Source organism: Jaculus jaculus, chromosome 4, assembly GCF_020740685.1.
Source record: "Jaculus jaculus isolate mJacJac1 chromosome 4, mJacJac1.mat.Y.cur, whole genome shotgun sequence".
In the NCBI taxonomy this organism is placed as follows: Eukaryota; Metazoa; Chordata; class Mammalia; order Rodentia; family Dipodidae; genus Jaculus; species Jaculus jaculus.
Genome location: NC_059105.1, coordinates 13734586 through 13753825, shown reverse-complemented (window position 1 = coordinate 13753825; position 19240 = coordinate 13734586). Strand labels below are relative to the sequence as shown.

At 49.1% G+C, this 19240-nt stretch overlaps 3 protein-coding genes across 5 annotated transcripts in view; 2 read left to right on the top strand and 1 right to left on the bottom strand.

Moving 5' to 3' along the window:
* The window catches only part of Ankzf1 (ankyrin repeat and zinc finger peptidyl tRNA hydrolase 1), a 9028-nt gene extending 6135 nt beyond the window's left edge, over positions 1–2893 (top strand). Inside the window, exons 11-15 of the mRNA XM_045146897.1 lie at positions 1143–1629; positions 1786–1897; positions 2009–2176; positions 2300–2397; positions 2571–2893. Coding sequence (XP_045002832.1) covers positions 1143–1629; positions 1786–1897; positions 2009–2176; positions 2300–2397; positions 2571–2694 — 989 coding nt within the window. The 3' untranslated portion in view covers positions 2695–2893. The remainder of the gene's footprint in view (positions 1–1142; positions 1630–1785; positions 1898–2008; positions 2177–2299; positions 2398–2570) is intronic.
* Glb1l (galactosidase beta 1 like) lies at positions 1031–15608 on the bottom strand. 2 transcript variants are annotated; one of them, XM_004662909.2, is made up of 17 exons: positions 15462–15608; positions 14179–14313; positions 13874–14040; positions 13364–13514; positions 13008–13068; positions 7694–7788; positions 7422–7596; positions 7273–7331; positions 7050–7171; positions 6685–6725; positions 6186–6304; positions 5826–5900; positions 5621–5710; positions 5376–5489; positions 4277–4408; positions 3838–4053; positions 1031–3257 (listed from the first exon to the last, which is right to left on the bottom strand). In XM_004662909.2, exons 2-17 carry the CDS (start codon positions 14254–14256, stop codon positions 2994–2996), a joined length of 1959 nt encoding a protein of 652 aa, XP_004662966.2. In that variant the 5' UTR covers positions 14257–14313; positions 15462–15608; the 3' UTR covers positions 1031–2993. The 2 variants fall into 2 exon arrangements, with proteins under 2 accessions (XP_004662966.2, XP_045002833.1); XM_045146898.1 differs by lacking the exon at positions 7273–7331 and having other exon boundaries at positions 7408–7596.
* Positions 15536–19240, top strand: Stk16 (serine/threonine kinase 16). 2 transcript variants are annotated; one of them, XM_004662908.2, is made up of 8 exons: positions 15536–15687; positions 16003–16189; positions 17057–17276; positions 17549–17682; positions 17841–17961; positions 18087–18182; positions 18556–18677; positions 18788–19240. In XM_004662908.2, exons 2-8 carry the CDS (start codon positions 16104–16106, stop codon positions 18924–18926), a joined length of 918 nt encoding a protein of 305 aa, XP_004662965.1. In that variant the 5' UTR covers positions 15536–15687; positions 16003–16103; the 3' UTR covers positions 18927–19240. The 2 variants fall into 2 exon arrangements, with proteins under 2 accessions (XP_004662965.1, XP_045002834.1); XM_045146899.1 differs by lacking the exon at positions 18087–18182.

Sequence of the window (19240 nt, the reverse complement as noted above, 5' to 3'; positions counted from 1 at the left end):
TAGAACAGACCCCTCTCCCAACTGATAGGTAGACCCTTGTACTACACATGCCCACACCCTCACTCCAGCATGTTTATAGAATGAGATTTGTTGTGATCCCAAACCTTTTTGTTTTGTTTTTTTCAAGGTAGGGTCTTGCTGTAGTCCAGGCTGACCTGGAATTCACTATGGAGTCTCAGGGTGGTCTCAAACTCACAGCAGTTCTCCTACCTCTGCCTCCCGAGTGCTGGGATTAAAGGCGTGTGCCACCACGCCTGGCTTTTTTTTTTTTTTTTTTTAATGAGAGAGAGGGAGAAACAAAGCATCTTTCATCTTTCCCAATTTTTTTTTTTAAATGAGAGGGGGGAGAGAACTGGAATACTAGGGCTTCCAGCCACTGCAGCTGATCTCCAGTGTGCCCCCTTGTGCACACGTGCGACCTTGTGTGGTTGCGTCACCATGCATCTGGATTATGTAGGACCTGGAGAATCAAACATCATGAGTCCTTAGGCTTTGCAGGCAAGTGCCTTAACTGCTAAACTACCTCTCCAGTCCTTTTTTTTTTTTTTTTTTTTTGAGGTAGGATCTCTCTCTAGCCCATGCTGACCTGGATTTTACTATGTAGTCTTAGGATGGCCTTGAACTCCCTGTGATTCTCCTACCTCTGCCTCCTGAGTGCTGGGATTAAAAGTGTGTGGGGCTCATTTTCGAGACAGGATTTCAGTGTGTAGTCAAGTGGGCTGGAGCACTCTCTGTTACCTAGGTTGACCTCTAACTTGCTATCCTTCTGCCCTTACCTTTCACATGCTGGGATTACAGGCATGTGTTACCACACCCATCAATGGAGACATGTTAGTAACCTTCCCAAATACCCTGTTGCTACATTTGTTCATGGATATATCCTAGTATCCAGAAAAGACTTAACACAGAAGGAATGTATTGCTTAAGTCTGTCTGATGGGATGATGTTTGGGCTAAGGGCTGCTTTCCTCTACTCCAGCATCCTAATGATGCCTGTAGGGAGGGACCAGGGACAAAGTAAAAACACTTCCTTTCAGAATGCTCTGGATTATCTTTTTATAGACAGTGCATCTGAGGAAGCCCACATCCTTCCACTTGCTGCTTATTCCTTACATGGGATTAACATAGCATATTTTTCTCTAGGTTCAGGGTCACAGGGAGATGATGACTCCCAGATGGAGTTGGAGCTAGTGGAAGTGACTATGAGGACCTTGGATCTTCGAGAGTTTGAAGTATTGCCCAAGCGGAGGAGGAAAAAGAGGAACAAGAAAGAGAGAAGTCAAGACCAACAGTCTGAGGCACATAAGATGCTTCTCCAGCAACCTCAAGAAGACGAGCCATTCTCCCAGTCGGTCCAGGAGGGTACAGCCCCTTTGGGCACTTCGGTTGATGAGGCCAAAGCTTCTGCTCAGCCACAGCTGGCGGATGTGCTTCTAGCTGCCTGCCGGGCTGGAGAGGTTGAAGTGCTGAAGCTCCAGCTAGCTGCTGGGCCTGCAGACCCCAGAGTTATGTCCCTACTCAATGCCCCCTTGGGCCCTGGTGGCTTCACTCTCCTGCATGCAGCAGCAGCAGCTGGAAGAGGCTCCGTAGTTCGTCTTCTGCTGGAGGCAGGCGCTGACCCCACTGTGCAGTGAGTGAGAGCCTCCACCGAGCCAGGTTGGGGATGAAGAGGATAGTTGGGTAGCTCATGTTGGCATCGGCTCTTACATTATTTCCTTGGATTGGATTGGTGATGCTAGGAAAGGCAGGAGGCATGTTGAACCCAGTTTTTGGATTTTGCACCTAGGGACTCCAGGGCTCGGCCGCCTTATACTGTAGCAGCTGACAAACCAACACGGAACGAGTTCCGAAGGTTCATGGAGAAGTATCCTGATGCCCATGCTTACAGCAAGGCTCAGGTCAGCTGGACAAGGAGGACAGTGGGAGGGCACCATAGGTCCTTTTCTCTTCCTTGCAGCTTTGTAAAGGATAGCCTGTGTAGGTCTTAATCTCTTCCGGAAATCCTCCAGGTGCCAGGGCCACTCACGAAGGAAATGGAGGCCCGGCAGGCTACACGCAAGAGAGAGCAGAAGGCAGCGCGGCGACGGCGGGAGGAGCAGCAGTGGAAGCAGCAGGAGCAGGAAGCGCAGGAGCGACAAGAGCGGCAGCGATTTGCTGCCCTCAGTGACCGGGAAAAGGTGAAGCCAACGGCTCCTCCACAGTAGTCCTCATAGGCTTCCTCCTGTCCCGAGTGCAGATGTCACTTTCTGAGCATGCTGTTCACACAGGGCTTTGTCCTTAACAGACCTTCTCTTTCTCAGAGAGCTCTTGCTGCAGAGCGTCGCCTTGCTGCACAGTTGGAAGCCCGCTCGTCTCTAGTTCCTGAGTCTACAGTCAACACTGGGTATGGTGCCACGGGGTAAGTGTTGGGGGGCAGGCTCCTGTGCTGTAAAGACTATTTGGAGTAAGTGGAATGAGTAGCCCACATGGTGTTCAGAAGGGTTGCTAAGGGGATTTGAGCTATTCTGAGACCTTCAAGGTCTGGGGAGTTCCTGGGATACCCATCCAGCCACTTTTCTTCCTCTTGTTCAGACGCTGCTGGAGTTGTGGAGTGTCACTCCAAGGCCTCATTCCATTTCACTACCTTGACTTCAGTTTTTGCTCCACACGGTGCCTCCAAAATCATCGCAGTCGGGCATCGAGGCCTTCTTCCTGATGTCTTTCAGCCAGCTGGGCTCGGGCTAGGCCCCGAGAGGACCCACTCTCAAGCTCTGTTTCTTTTTCTCCATCAAGCACAGGGTTATTTGGAAGACTAGGGTGAAGGATGCTAAGGAACCAGGGCAAAGACAGGGCCACAGGGGTGTGTGGAGCTGGTACTGTCTTTAATCACAATAAAGTTTGGCAAGGAAACTGTACTTGTACTTACAATCAAAGGTACTTTATCCTTTGTATAGTCACTGCGACCAACACTGAAGGGTCTTGCCCTGTGTCCCAGGTTCTGGGGTCACCTTTTGTTCAGTGCCCACTCAACTCCATTGGTTGATAAGTATTTTGTTTTTCTGAGAGAAAATACATATATGTTGAATGCAAGGTGCTGTTGAGGATAGGCTTATCTAGAAATTGGATTTGGGGCGGGTTAGGCACATTTTCTAACTCCAGGATTGTGATTTTATTGGATCTTGTTGGAAGCAGCAGGGGCCTTGGTACGTACAGGGTCTGTTGTGGCCCCCGCTTTGTCCAGTACCGACCCAAGTTAAACCCGTTGATCCAGACTTGGCCCTGTGAGAGAGGGACGGATGGGGAAAAGTCAGCTGTCCAAAGGGTAAAATCATACCCTTCCAGGTTTCCTTTCTTTTTTCCTTTTAGTTTTTTTTGAGGTAGGGTCTCACTGTAGCCTAGGCTGTCCTGGAACTCATGGTGATCCTCCTACCTCTGCCTCCCAAGTACTGGGATTAAAGGCATGCGCCACCATAACCAGCTTCTTTTTGCCTTGTGTGTGTGCGTGCGCACATGTGAACCTCAGGCATCAGTCCTCACCTTCCACCTTGTTTGAAGTTCTGTGGGTGAGTCTGATGCTATGTACAATGGCATGCTAGCTGGCCCATGAGCTTCCCAGGATTCTCCTGTCTCCACGCCCGTCTCACTATGGGAGCACTGGGGTTATGGGCATGTGCTAGCTACTATGTCCAGCTCCACATGGGTTCTGGAGATCTGAACTCAGGTCCTCACACTTGCATGGCAAGTGCTTTCTTTACTCACTGAGCTATCTCCCTAGCCTCCCCCCTTTCAGGCTTCTTATTAGGTGAACAATTTCTCTTCTCCTTCCTTTGCCCTCCCCCATTACCATCATTAGGAATACCTTCGTCCATCCATGTAGATATAGAAATGTGTCCCCAACCGAGCCTAAAATTTTAAATGTTGTAGAGTAGAAGGTTGGGCCAGAAGGACCTTGAGGCTGTGGTCTTTTCTGCAAATGGAGGGGAAGCCACCACCTTGCAAGCTTGTCAACGTTCAGAGGGAATATCTTCCACTCAGTAAGAATGGTTCGCCCCCAAATCGGTGGCTCTAACAAGCCCTGTGGGAAAGCAAATAAAGCCATCAGTCACTGGGTTCGAAGGCCACACAATCCCTAATCAAGCTACAGAGTGTAACTGTGGTCATGTCCACACCCTCACAAGCCACTCTCTCTGCCTGAGGACAGGCTTCTAGTTTACCTTCCATTAGGTCCCTGTCTTCCAAGATTGGTAAGATAAGTGTTAGTAAAGGTACTAGGGGAAGAACAGAACAAAGCAGCCTACCTTGAAGTCACTGCGGTTAGACCCAAAACTGAGCCTCCCCATGTTCTCCAGCAAGATATCCACTTTAGCCCCTACTTTCCCAGTTAAAAATAGTTGGGGTCTCATATTTCGTTCCAGGACACCTTGGAACACCTGTGGGAAAGAAGTAGGCTCTATGAAAGGGTGGATTCAGCATCTAACTCTGGAAACCACATTAGAACACTTAATTTGGAGGGTAAGGGGAATGTAACCTTACCTTATCTGTCACTTAACTACTATAATTCTTTTTTTTTAATACTTATTTAGAGAGACAGGAAGCACACCAGGGCCAGCTGCCACTGCAAACAAACTCCAGACACGTGTGCCACTTTTTGCATCTGGGTTTACATGGGTACTAGGGAGTTGAATCCAGGCTGTCAGGCTTTGCAAGCAAGTACCTTCAACAACTGACATCCTATAGCACCCTCTACCGTCATTCTTTTCTGTTTTTGAGGTAGGTCTCACTGTAGCCCCAGCTGACCAGGAATTCACTATGTAGTCTCAGGGTCGCCTTGAGCTCACAGGGATTCTTACCTCTGCCTCCTAAGTGATGGGATTAAAGGCGTGCGCCACCACACCTGTTCTATTTTTATGAGAGCAAGAGAGAGAGAGGATTGTTGTGCCCGGGTTTCCAGCCACTGCAATCCAAACTCCTGATGTGTGTGCCACCTAGTATGTATGTACGACTTTGTGTGTTTGTGTCACCTTGTGCATCTGACTTATGTGGGAGCTGCATAGTCATACATGGGTCCTTAGGTTTTACAAGCAAGCACCTTAACTACTAAGCCATCTTTCTAGGCCGCCATCATTCTTGAACTCTGAGACAGGGTCTCTGTGTAGCCCCAGATGGCCTTGAACTCACTATGTAGCCTAGGCTCACAGCCCACTGCCTCAGCTTCCTGAGTGCTGAGGCGTCCTCTCCACACTCCCTAACCACTCTTCTGCATCTGTTTCCACATGAGCTCTCTCTAGATGTGGGCAGGTAGGTGGGAAAGATGGAGATGGCCAAACTGAAGGCTATCAAGTGCTGTGGAAAGGAGGACATTGAGACTCAAATGTTAGCCTGGCATTAGATTCTTACCCCATCTACCATCACATAGGCACGGTCATGAACTCCGTTACGTGGCACCCAGAATTGTGTTGGTTCAGAAACAGTATGAGTCAAATACGTCTGGTACAACATGAAGCCATGGTCCTGTTTATGAAAGAATGAGTACTTTATGATGAATTGGGGGAGAAGAAAGGACATTGTGGGGACAATTGGTAGCTAGAGGATCCTTTGGTTGTAGCTACTGAGGGAACTATAGATGTGAGTTCACGCCTTACCTGCTTGACAGCCTCAAAGGATAATGGCAAAAATGAACGGATGGGCCCCTGGGGGCAGAGAAAGTCTAGGAAAGCCAGCAAGCTCCCATCCTGTAAGAATAAGGGGCAATAATCAAGACAGTGGGTACACTCGGATGGAGAGCTGGGCAGGGTAGGTTTTTTAGAAAACCTGGTGTCAAATCGGAAGACATGGGGAGGAGCTTACCAGCTTGAGAGTCACAGGTCCAAGCTTCATCTTGGGGCTTGGGGGAGGTAAAGGTCCCAAGGGAATTTCCTGGAACTGATCCCAAATTCTCTCAGGAACCATAAGAAAACCCCTAAAACAACCCCATTCCAAGACCCTTAAAGAAAGCTCTTAACTTGGAGCCCAGGGAAGGGCTGCGTGAGGTCATGGAAACATGGTAATTTTTGCACACGTGTAACTCCCCATATAGTCCCATGTGAGTGAGTGGGAAGTGTTCCTACACGATTCTCAAAGGGCTCTGTCCCCCAGGCAAGCACCACAGATTTATAGGATTCCTTTATAGTCTGGGCACTCCCTTCTCCCAAGTTAATAAGAGGGCACCTTGCTGATGACATTTCGAAGCGCAAAAAGCTTGGCTGTGGGGTCCCCTGCTTCAGATATGGGTGCATCGTAGTCGTAGCTGGTGGTAATCGGAAAGAAGCGGCCCTTCTCATCAGCTCCTGGGGGTGAATAGTTCCATAATAATTCATCTTTTATGTAGTTTTTGAAAGCAAGAGAGACAATGGGTGTGCTAGGGCCTCTAGTCACTGCATATGAACTCCAGTTGCATGCACGACCTTGTGCATCTGGCTTTATGTGGGCATTAGGGAATCAAACCTGGGTCCTTAGGCTTTGCAGGCAAGTGCCTTAACTGCTAAGCCATCTCTCCAGCCCAATAATTCATGTTTTTAGATGACTGGTACTAAGCAAAGGATTTGCACGGAATTTTGTTACTAGTGGGGAAAGCAATGGCCATATCCAGCTTCAAGGCACCCGATCCATCCAGCCCTGAGATTCTACGTTACCTCCACCTTCTGCCCCAGAGACCATCTGTGCTCACCATTCCAGTACCCAAAGTTGGTACCGCCATGAAACATGTACCTGAAGTGGAGGAAGGTGGAGAGGAAAGGTAAAACTGGTCCATAGACCTGTGTATGTTAGTATTTTTTTTATTTACTTTTTTCTTTGGTCCATAGAATCTTAATTTTTTTTCTTTTTAGGTTTTTCGAGGTAGGGTCTCTCACTCTAACTCAGGCGGTCCTGGAATTCACTATGTAGTCTCAGGGTGGCCTCCAGCACATGGCGATCCTCCTACCTCTGCCTCCCAAGTGCTGGGATTAAAGGCATGTGCCACCACGCCCATCTTAGAATTTTAACTCTAATCATCAATTCCCAGTAACAGATTCATATTGTGTCTCTAGTTACATGTTCACACTGGCTCCCAACTTCAACATGCTTTCCAGTCCTCTGGTTACATCTGGGCTGGACCGTGTGGAGTGATTCTGGCCCCAATAATCCAGCCAGCCTGTGTAGTACTCAGAGTTCACCTACAGTGTGAAGGAAAAGGAGCCATAAGTGAGGTGGAAACCAAGCTGGCCCCATTCCCACCAGATTTCTGCTTTGATTCCCATTCCCCACGATCCCTCACCAACGGCCCATGGGGCTCATACTTCCGAAGCAGGGCAAAGATTTTAGTCATGTTGTCAGCTGCCAAAAGGAAGCAAAGGTAAAAAAAAGATAAGATCACAGAAGGGGTGGCCATCTCCCAGACTCCACTCCTAACCCTGTTTAGGAGACCTGGGCCAAAATCTACGGTGGTATAGAGTCCCTGAAGGGAGCCACATTTGAATCCTTCAGGCCCATCTGTGGTGAAGAGCAAGATCTTGTCTCCAAGTAATGCACGGAAGAGCCCAGCCAAGTGTTTCATATAGCTGAAGTCGCAGGCCTTGTAGCTACCATACTCATTCTCCACCTGCCAGGGAAGGGAAAGAGGAGCCCAGCTAGAAGGCAGAGAAGATTAAGGGCCCTTTGCACCTCCTTCCCTTGCCCAGCCAGTGCACTCCTTGTACCTGAATGCTAATGATGTTACCCCCATTGTGGTAGAGAAATGGATATATCTTGGGCAGCAAGACCTTGAACCAGGAGTCCACTGCAGCAAGGAAGTCTAAAGGAAGAAGCAGTGTGCTCTGCTTATTAGGAGCTACCACCATCTTTGCAGCCCCGCCCCCTAGCTAGCCACTTCAGTATTGCGCATACTCTAGCTTCTATCTCTCTTGCTCATGTCTAAATCTGGGAAGCAATGACTTAGAAAAAGTGGTGGCACATGCCTTTAATCCCAACATTCCGGGAGGCAGAGGTAGGAGGATCGCTGTGAGTTCGAGGCCACCCTGAGACTAAATAGTGAATTCCAGGTCAGCCTGGGCCAGAGTGAGACCCTACCTAAAAAACCAAAAAGAGAGGGGGGAAAAAAATTCTTATAGCAAGAAACCTTAAAAATAGTGTTTCTAGTCTGGTGTGGTGGCACATGCTTTTAATCCCAGCACTGGGGAGGCAGAGGACGGAGGACTGCAGTTAATTCAAGGCCACCCTGAAAGGACATAGTAAATTCCAAGTCAGCCTGTGCTAGAGCAAGACCCTACCTCAAAAAAGAAAATAAGGGCTGGAGGGATGACTCAACAGTCAAGACACCTGCCAGCAAAACCAAAGGACCTGGGTTCAATTCCCCAGTACCCATGTACAGCCAGATGCAAAGTGGTATATGTGTTTGAATTGAATTTACAGTGGCTGGAAGCCCTGGCACACCATTAATCTCAGCACTGAGGAGGCAGAGGTAGAAGAATTACTGTGAGTTCAAGGACAGCCTGGAACTACTGAGTGGGTTCTAGGTCAGCCTGGGCTAGTGATACCCTATTTCAAAAGAAACAACAACAAAAGTATTGTCTCCTAAAGTCATATGTAAGAAAAGGGTTAAACACTGTATAGATCTAGTCTTTCTTTTTGCTTTTCTTTTCTTTTTTTTTTTTTGAGATGGGGCTTCACTCCATAGCTCAGGCTATCCTGAACTCATGATGTAGACCAGGGTAGCCTTGAACTCATGGTAATCTGCCTGCTTCAGCCTCCCTTGTGCTAGAATTAGTAGTGTGAGCCACCAAATCTGGCTCTAGAACTATTTAAGATCGATGGATTGATTGATTTGGGGTACGTGTGTATGTACATGTGAGTGTGGGTGATGTGTACGGAGATCAGAGAAAGGTTTCCAGGTCAGTCCCCACCTTCCACCTTGTTTGAGATGCTCCTTTTCTGAGCTCCCAGAAAATTCCATCGGTGCCTTGCTTCTTGCACTGGGGTTACAGAAGCCTGCCATAGCTTCATGCTTTTACGTGGGATCTAGGGATCTAAACGCAGGTACTCAAGAGTTGTGCAGCAAGCACTTTATTCAGAGAAATCTCCCCAACCCTGTTCAGAACTACAGTCAACTTATATTGAGATAGCTGTGAAGTAACATCATGCATGAATTCTCTGAAATGTAGTATTTAGCTTGTACTCTGATGTAACTAACAGTCCTGATGATTTCATGCCTTAAACTCTCCTACTTTTTACTTTTGTGATTTACCTTTGAGGTCTTCATGTACATTACTTCTTCTGCCTGATGGTTTGGTCTTTTTTTTTTAGTTTTTTGAGGTAGGGTTTTACTCTAAACTAGGCTGACTTGGAATTCACTATGTAGTCTCAGTGTGGCCTTGAATTTACGGTGACCCTCCTACCCCTGCCTCCCGAGTGCTGGGATTAAAGACTAAAGTACTTTTATTTGGGGAAGGGGAGAGAGGCAGAGAGAAAGAGAGTAAGTATGGGCACACCAGGATATTTTGCCACTGCATACAAATTCCAGATGCATGTGCCAGTTTGTGCAACTGGCTTTACATGGGTATTGGGGCATCAAATCCAGGCCATCAGTCTTTGCAAGTAAGTACCTTTAACTGCTGAGCCACCTCTCCAGCCCTGCCTGATACTTTTCTACTTTACTTGGCTGACTACAACTCATGCTTCAATTCTTAGCTTCATTTCTTCAAGAAAGCCTGAGAACTGGCCATGTGATGCACACCTGTAATCTCAGCACTCAGGAAGTGGAGGCAGGATCAGGAGTTCCAGGCTAGTCTCTGTTACATAGTGAGTCTGAGATCACCGTAGGCTATATGAGACTGTCTCAAAACAACATCAAAATGAAAAATGCCTGTACTATCCTAGATACTAGATATTTCTGTTACACACTCCCACATTACTTTATCCTTCTCTCTTTTTGTAATTGTAAATTTCTTTCCCTTACTAGTGACAGAATCAAGTGTTGCTACATCCTAACACCTGAGGAAAGACCCTAGCAGACAGTAGAGTCAGTATGGATCTGAGGAAAGTTCTTTTAGGGGGCTTTTTTGAATTTTTTTGTTGTTGTTGTTTTTTGTTTTTCAAGGTAGGGTCTCACTCTGGCTCAGGTTGACCTGAAATTCACTCTGTAGTCTCAGGGTGGGCTTGAACTCTCAGCGATCCTCCTACCTCTGCCTCCTGAGTGCTGGGATTAAAGGCATGCGCCACCACGCCCGGCTTGAATTTTTTTTTTTTTTTGAGGTAGGGTCTTGCTATAGCCCAGGCTGAACTGTAATTCACTGTGTAGGCACAGGGTGGTCTTGAACTCATGGCAGTCCTACCTGTCTCCCAGGTGCTGGGATTAAAGGTGTACACCACCACATCTGGCGTTTTTGAATTCTTTTTTAAAATATTTACTTATTTATTTGACAGACAAAGGGAGAGAGAGAATGGGTGTGTCAGGGCCTCCAGCCACTGCAAATGAACTCCAGACACTTGCGCCCCCTTGTGCATCTGGCTAACATGGGTCCTTGGGGAATTGAACCTGGGTCCTTTGGCTTTGCAGGCAAATGCCTTGACTGCTAAGCAATTCCTCCAGCCCAGCATTTTTGAATTCTTAAACTATTTAATTCTTTTTCCATTTTCCATTTTATATAAAGGAGGCCCACGTTGAACTTCCTTTTCTAACCCAAGTGTATATAAAATCACATTTATTCATTCAACAAATATTTATGGGTGCTGACTATGTAGCAAGTGCTGCTCTGGGTTAGGGATCAAGAAGGGAGCAGAACAAAACTGACAAAAGACTGTACTTGTGGATTTCCCTTCTAGAGATGGAGGGATTAAAAAGAAGGGACAAAAATTAAATCATCCTGGGCTGGAAAGATGGCTTAGTGGTTAAGCGCTTGCCTGTGAAGCCTAAGGGCCCCAGTTCCAGGCTCGATTCCGCAGGACCCACGTTAGCCAGATGCACAAAGGGGCGCACGTGTCTGGAGTTCGTTTGCAGTGGCTGGAGGCCCTGGTGCGCCCATTCTCTCTCTCTGTCTGCCTCTTTCTCTGTCACTCTCAAATAAATAAAATAAACAACAAAAAAAAATTTAATCATCCGGGTGTGGTGGTGCATGCCTTTAATTCCAGCACTCTGGAGGCAGAGGTAGGAGGATCGCCTGAGTTCAAGGCTACCCTGAGACTACACAGTGAATTCCAGGTCAGCCTGGGCTAGAGTGAGACCTTAATTCGGAAAACCAAAATAAGCTCTGACTACTTGGGAACTTCCAGCTGTGGGTTTTTCCCTCAGCTAGGCCTGAGCAAGGTCCCGGGCACCAACCCAGGCTCAGCCAGGTTGAGCCCAGCCAAGAGGGTGCTGGCCCTTACTCTTCACATGAGTTCTTTATCCCCTCCAGCTCCCCACATGGCAGGAGCTCGTTGAACTTTCTTTTCTCTCTTCTCTTCCCATGGTTTTTCCAGAGTCTACATGGGATGTCTAGCCACATGGGTGCCTTTCCTTGGCTCTGTACATCTTTTAATAAATATAATTTAATTTAAAAAACCAACTAAATATGTAAATAAATGAGGAGCCAGGTGCGGAAGCACATCTTTAATTTCTGCACTCAGAAAACCGAAGTAGAAGCATCACTATGAATTTGAGGCAGCCTGGGCTACAAAGTGAGTTCCAGGTCAGCCTGGTCTAAAGTGAGACACTGACTTGAAAAATAAATCAGGAAAAATATAGAGTGTGTTAGTGCCAAAGAGAAGAAACAATGCAGGGAAGGAGGTGGCACATAGTGTGGTGGAGAGCGCAACACTTAGAAGGTGGCAGAAAGCCTCACTGAGGTGCTTTTTGTAGGCGTGTTGAGGGAACACCATATACAAGGGCTTTAAAACCTGAGCCTGGTGGGTTTGAATACCAGCAGTGAGGCCAATGTGGCAAGGGAGAAGAGGGGTTTCTAGTGAAGACAGCACTAGTCATGTAAAGCTGAGGTAAGTTCTGGAGAGATGGCTTAGTGGTTAAGGCCACTGTGAAGACTAAGGACCCAAGTTTGATTTCCCAATACCCACGTAAGCCAAATGCAAACGGTGCACGCGTCTGGGGTTCGTTTGCAGTGGCTGGAGGCCCTACTGTTCTCATTCTTTCTCTCTCATTCTACCTCAAATAAATAATGATTTAAAAATTTTTTAAAAAGGACTGGAGGGAGTGGCTTAGCAGTCAAGGCATTTGCCTGCAAAGCCAAAGGACCCAGGTTCAATTCCCAAGGACCCAAGTTAGCCAGATGCACAAGAGGGCGCACACGTCTGGAGTTCCTCTGCAGTGGCTGGAGGCCCTGGCGTGCCATTCTCTCTCTCTCCCTCTTTCTGTCAAATAAATAAATATAAAATATTTTTTAAAAATTAAAAAATAATGCAGCAAAAGTGTTCCATCCCTTACGTAGGCAAGACCACAGCAGGACTGGGGAAAGTAAAGCAGCAGGGCTGGGCCAATGTAGCCAAGAATGACCTTGACCTCCTGATCCTCCTGTCTGCACTTCCCAAGTGCTAGGATTATAAGCACAGGCCTCATCCCCAGCTCTCCCTCTGTCATATATCCAACGTCCTTCCGGTCTCAATGTCTAATGTCCTGCTGGACATGAAGGAAACAACAGTTTATAAATGAACTATCTTTAAGTTGAAGATGCTCTCTGGCACATTGAAATAACCCATCTTTTTCAGTCTGATGTTCTTCTTTAAAAAATAAAAATAAAAATAAAAAAATAAATATATTTGAAAAAGAGAGAGGCAAATAGAAATAGAATGGGTATACCAGGGCCTCTAGCCACAAATTCCAGATGCAAGCATAACCTTGTGCATCTGGCTTTATGTGTGTACTAGGGAATCAAACCTGGATCCTTTGGCTTTGCCAGCAAGTGCCTTAACTACTAACTCATCTCTCCAGCCCTCTAAAACTGTTATTACTGAGCTATTTTGGCTGTGACCCATCTTTTTGTTTAATTTTTGTTTATTTTGCTTAAATCTTTTATCTCAGCTCACCTGGATCTGAAGTTCTCAGATGAATTTTAGGTTTTTGAAGCAACCAGGATGGGAGGCCCCCCTTGAGAAAAATAGAGATACATTTAGAGTTTCTGGAGGTTTTGTTTGTTTGAGACAGGGTCTCACTCTGTAGCCCAGGCTGGCCTTCAACTCTCAGCAATCCTCCTGTCTCTCAAGTCCTGGGTTGTCAGAAGTGAACCCCCACACCTAGCTGCAAGATAGGCTTTATTTTGGGGTGCAGGGGGGAGGTAGAAGGGGCTTAGGGTATTGTTGGACTTGGCCCTAGAGTGTGGATAGAAAGTAGTTGAAACTGCCCATGGGTATCTTTGGTTCTGTTCCTTCTCCAACTGACTCACCATCTCCCATTCTGCACAGATGTAAGGTCCTGGTCTTAGTATAACAAACAGGTTTGCTCTAGCTGCCTCAGTCAGAAAGGCAATGAGGTCGCGACTGCCATTAAAGTTATAGACCCCAGGCTCTGGCTCATGGTAGTTCCAGGGCACGTAACTGAGAAAAGAAGAGGTTAATGGGACCCAGAGGTGCCCAGGGGCTCACTGAAAAGGTCCTGGCCTGCCCTTTCCCACCCTTGCCCTATAAGGGCCTGGAGCTCTAAACGCTCTTCAGACCCAGCCAGTTCTCCTTACCCAGGTAGGGTCTTGCTTTAGCCCAGGCTGACCTGGAATTCACTATGTAGTCTCAGGCTGGCCTCGAACTCACAGCAATCCTCCTACCTCTGCCTCCCAAGTGTTGGGATTCAGGGCATGCACCACCACACCTGGCCCACCCAGTTTTCCTCCCACCCCTTTCTAAAGGGCGGTAAAAAGAGTAAATCCAGACCCAGCAAGGCTCTCTCGAGCCCTTCTTACAACTGCACAGCGTTGAGGCCGCTCAAATACATCTTGGAAAGCCGGTCTGCCCAAAGCACCCGCGGTACCCGAAAGTAGTGCAGACTGCCAGACACGTAGCGGAACGGGACGCCGTCCAGGAGGAACCTGTCATTTTTCCGGTCCACCAGGAAGGAACGAGCCTCGGCCTGCAGAGAGTCGAGGGTGAGGTCAGGGCCAGCCCCATGGAGATGGACGTGGTCCCGCCTGTCGTTCGTTCGTTCTTCCACCAGATCTGTTCTCAACTTCCCGCCCCAGGCCGGCGAGTTCAAGCCTCCCTTCTTAACCTGGGGCAGTGGGGACAGCAGCAGCAGTGCCAGCGTGGCAAGCGGCAGCAGCAGGCAGGGCAGCCTCTTGGGAGCCATGGCGCTCACAGGGTTCGTCGGTCGGAGCAGCGGGTCTGACCATCACGTGTCGGATTCCTGGGAGGGAAGTTCAGCAAGCGAGGGGGTGGAGACCACCTCAAGTTTCCAGGCGAATAGCCTAGATTCTGTCTCCAGCCTACATCCGCCCTCCACTCGTAATTTGTGAAATCTACACATCTTGCTACTCAAAATTGCTGTACACGACGCCGTCAACTGGGGGCTTGTTAAAAATGCAGAATCTCGGGTGCTACCCTAGATTTATAGAATCAGAATTTGTATTTTAACCAAAACTAAATAAAGAAAAAGAAAAGAAATAAAGCACTGCTGTGCTAGAGTGAGTTCCTGAGGGCTCCGGGTGCTTTGCCAACTAACATAGGGGTTAACGGAGCAGGTTAGATCTGGATGAATGGCTGACAGTACTGAGGGTTTAAACAGGCTCAGAAACAAGTTTCCTGGTCATCACAGGTGTGGAAGGTTACAAGACAGACCTTTCTCTCCTAGGGAACCCTGTTTCAGCACAGGTACCTGTCCTGGCCATTCTGACATTTTTGGAGCTGCGCCCCTCTCCGATTTTTCTGCCTGTCTAGGCTAGAGATTGCTAAACTCAACTGCTTGGTGCAAGAATTTAGGAACCTGTGAACTTCCATTCCTTCTGCTTCACAGTCCCAAGCCAAAGCCAGGAGGATCGTGGTAGTAAGTAATGACTCTTATTCTTGTGTATTCACACACAGTGAGGACTGTGTACCAGACGCTGCGCTAATTTCATTTAATCTCCAAACAACTCCTTCCTCATTTTACTCGTGAGGAAACCGAGGGGATGAAATGTGAAGCTGCCTGTCACACTAGTTAGTAGGGCTGGTATCGGAGCTAAGCACTTGGGCCTCGCAGTCCATGCACTGATGACAGCGAGGACGAGGGAGCATCCGGGAAGCTAAGTAACTTGCGGTAGGTCACACGGCTCCGAGGACCGTATTTCTCAACTGACGGTCTGGCTCAAGAGTGTCCTCTTAATCACTGATCCCCGAGACCCCATCGCCCAGTCTTTGAGCAGTGGGACGCAGACCGGGGCCCCGAAGGTGTACAGGACCACCACGTCAGGCGTCCAGGCCACCAGCACCCTCGCCCTTCCCGGGCCCCCCCGCTTCGGGGTGCACCGCAGGGGGCTGTTTCCTGACGCCGTCTCGGGGGGACAACGGGCTTCCTACCTCCGACACTGGGAGAAGGGCGTCTGACCCTCACGGAAGGCCAATCGGGGAAGCCTGACTTTGGGTCCTGGGATCCTCCCACCCCAGCCCTAGCCTCTCACTTCCGGGACCCTTCAATCTCGGGCAGCCCAGCGGTTGCTAGGAGACGGTGAGCCGTTGCTTCGGCGCGGGCTGGTGACGTCACCGCCGCTTCCGGTTCCTAGCGCGCGGCGCCGGCTGGAGCCAGGTCAGTGGGGCGTCCGGGCTGGCACCCAGTGCGCTGTGTGCCCCGAGGCGGCGGGTGGGCGCTCCTCGCCTCCTGTGCGGCTACCTTAGGCCCGCCCAGCCTTGGCGGGCCGGGGTTGGAGGAAGGGGCCTGGAAGAAGCCTCGTGGCCCGAGGCTTTAAGGCACTTGACGACTCCAGCCTTCCTGGAGCTGGCGTGGCCAGGGCCTGCTTTAGACTAGAGGGGAATCAGGGCTGGGCCTGAGCTCTCGGCATGGACACTTCAGAAGAGGTCCAGATTGTGCCTGTCCCGCAACCTGCCGCTGTTTTTCTTCCAGCATGATCCACTGGGTCGCTAGCCCATTGCCTGGAAGAGCCCACTCGCCCTGGACCAGCCCTTCGGCAGCCAAAGACCGCCCTTGAGGATGACTGAGACATTATGGGCCACGCACTGTGTGTCTGCTCTCGGGGAACTGTCATCATTGACAATAAGCGTTACCTCTTCATCCAGAAATTGGGGGAGGGGTGAGTGTTTGGAAATCACTTAGCTGCTTGTCCCCAGGGTTATGGTCATTGAGTGGTAATGGTCTGCACCGGATAGAGGCACAGGGTTTTTGCTGTCCCCTTCCTCTACCTCACCTGACACCTTAGCAGAATGTGTCGACCCAGGCCTCTGAGACCCACTTGTGTACCTTGGTAGGCTCTGGTTTCTTCATTTGCTTAATGTAGATGAGCTAATGCCTTGCTGAAGGATTTGTATTAAATGAGATAACATACAATGTCTCACCCAGTGCCTAGCTCATGAGCACTTGATAAATGGTGGCTCTTATTCTGGGGGGGGGGGCAGTTTGGATGTAGGGTCTCACAGGCTGAGCTGGAATTTACTGTGTAGTCTCAGGGTGGCCACGAACTCACAGCAACCCTTCTACCTCTTCCTCCCGAGTGCTGGGATTAAAGGCATGCACCATGATGCCCAGCTAAGTGCACACCTGGCTTACTTAATATTGATTAAGCATCTGTCTTGTGCAGAGCTCTATGTTAGGACCACAAGATATATATGGGGGGGGGAGAGAGATAGGGTCTCATTCTAGCCCAGGCTGACCTGAAATTCACTATGTAGTCTCAGGGTGGCCTTGAACTCAAGGTGATCCTCCTACCTCTGCCTCCCGAGTACTGGGATTAAAGACGTGCACCACCACGCCTAACAGACAGGATCTTGACTGTTTTGTCTATGCTCCTGAGAAGCTCAGACTACATGTTTTCAAACTATTTGAGCTACATCTTGGGAGGGCTTCTACTCTTTCAAAAGGCATCCCTCCCGAAGGGAATCCCTCTGGGTCCAAGCTGTGTGGGAGATGACCATGGTCCTTCACTGACCCCTTTGGCCCACAGTGGGTTCAGCTATGTGGACCTAGTGGAAGGGTTACATGATGGACACTTCTACGCCCTGAAGCGAATCCTGTGTCATGAGCAGCAAGACCGGGAGGAGGCCCAGCGAGAAGCAGACATGCATCGCCTCTTCCATCACCCCAACATCCTCCGCCTTGTGGCTTACTGTCTGAGAGAGCGGGGTGCTAAGCATGAAGCCTGGTTGCTGCTACCGTTCTTCAAGGTCAGAAAGACTCCTGGTTACAGAGGGGATTGCAACAGAGCCATCTACCAGGGCTGGGTTGGCAGTCAAACATGTAATGAAAGCATGTTAGGAAACAGACCACATCCTGGTTTTGGCCACTTTGAATTTGGGGATTAGAGGACTCCAAGTGGGATTGTGAGGTGGAAGTGTATGTGATGAAAAGATTGGTAGGCTTTGACACAGGGCAGGGATCAGGCCAAGGGAATGGAGGCTTCAAAAACATCTCAATTGTGGGCAAACTTGTGTTGCAGAGAGGTACACTGTGGAATGAGATAGAGAGGCTGAAGGACCAAGGCAATTTCCTGACTGAGGACCAAATCCTTCGGCTGCTACTGGGTATCTGCCGAGGCCTGGAGGCCATTCATGCCAAAGGCTATGCACACAGGTCAGTGGGAGGGTCCCGTGTGCTTGCTGGGTCCAAGGGGGAAGAGCCTCCCCAATAGAACCGGGAGGTCTCTGCTCTCTCCCTGTGATGCTGTTGCTCCCTGGCATGCCAGCTTCTCTGTCCAGGGATGCTCTTGGGTCATTTTCATTTCTCTCCAGGGACCTGAAGCCCACCAATATTTTGCTTAGTGATGAGGGGCAGCCAGTTTTAATGGATCTGGGTTCCATGAATCAAGCATGCATCCAGGTAGAGAGCTCACGCCAGGCCCTAGCTCTGCAGGTAAGAGTCTCCAAGTTATTTGGCAGTCTGCTCCCCATCCCCCACTTCATTCAGATGCATGTACCAATTTGGTCACATGACCATGACCTGTCCCCCATTTCTGAGTTCTGGGGCTACTGTTCCAGGACTGGGCAGCCCAGCGGTGCACCATCTCCTACCGGGCACCTGAGCTCTTTTCTGTGCAGAGCCACTGTGTCATCGACGAACGGACTGATGTCTGGGTGAGAAGCATGTGGGTGGAGAGGGCTGTAACTACCTCCATGGAATGAGGGAAGGAGAGCTTTTGTTTCTGTTGCGTGGAGCTCTCCTGAACCACAATATGTCTCCATACCCCACACTTCCTTTCTGCAAATTGTCACTGATAACTGTACTCAGGAAGTGGTATCCTTGCAGCTGCAGTGGGTGGGGACAGCTTCCTGCTGAAAGCATATCTAAGCAGGGCCTACACAGGCCTCCAACTGACAAAGTTCCTTTGGGACCTGGTAGGCCACATGGCTGAGGTTGGCATGTTCTTTTCAGCTTATGTAGTCTCCTTTGACCATTTCAGTGAGGGGAGATATGTCACCTCCTAGGAACTAACCAGGTTATGCTTAGTCCCTAGGCTGTGTGCTTTATGCCATGATGTTTGGAGAAGGCCCTTATGACATGGTGTTCCAGAAGGGTGACAGTGTGGCCCTTGCCGTGCAGAATAAACTCTGCATCCCACAGAGCCCCAGGTGAGCAATGGGAAGGGCAGCAGGCATTGCACATTCTTCCTATTAGGTGAGTTGGTACCTCAGCAGGGAGTGTAGGTGTCTCTGGTCACCCTGCCCTCTTCCCTCCACAGGCATTCATCAGCAATGCTGCAGCTGCTGGACTCTATGATGACTGTGGAACCCCAACAGCGCCCTCACATTCCTCCTCTACTCAGTCAGTTGGAGGCAATGCAGCCGCCAGCTCTTGGCCAGCACACCACCCAAATCTGAACAAACCAATGGGCATATTGAGAAGATGGCCCCGTGTGCCTTACAAAGAGGCTCCCATCCTTCATAGAACTCCATCTATTTTACCTGGGACTGCTTACAACAAGGCCGAGGCCCATCACCTCAGTCCTGTGTCCGCTTTTCTGCTCTCTTGCCCCAGTACCTGGGCAAGGGGCCTAACTAAGGGTGGGTAAGGGAGTGAAACTGAGAAAAATACTACATGGCTCTAAGCTGGACTGTTGGGCTCACATCATATTCTGCCTCTAATCTGGAAAGAGGAGAATGTATAAACAGAATAAAATGAAAACAGGCTGGTC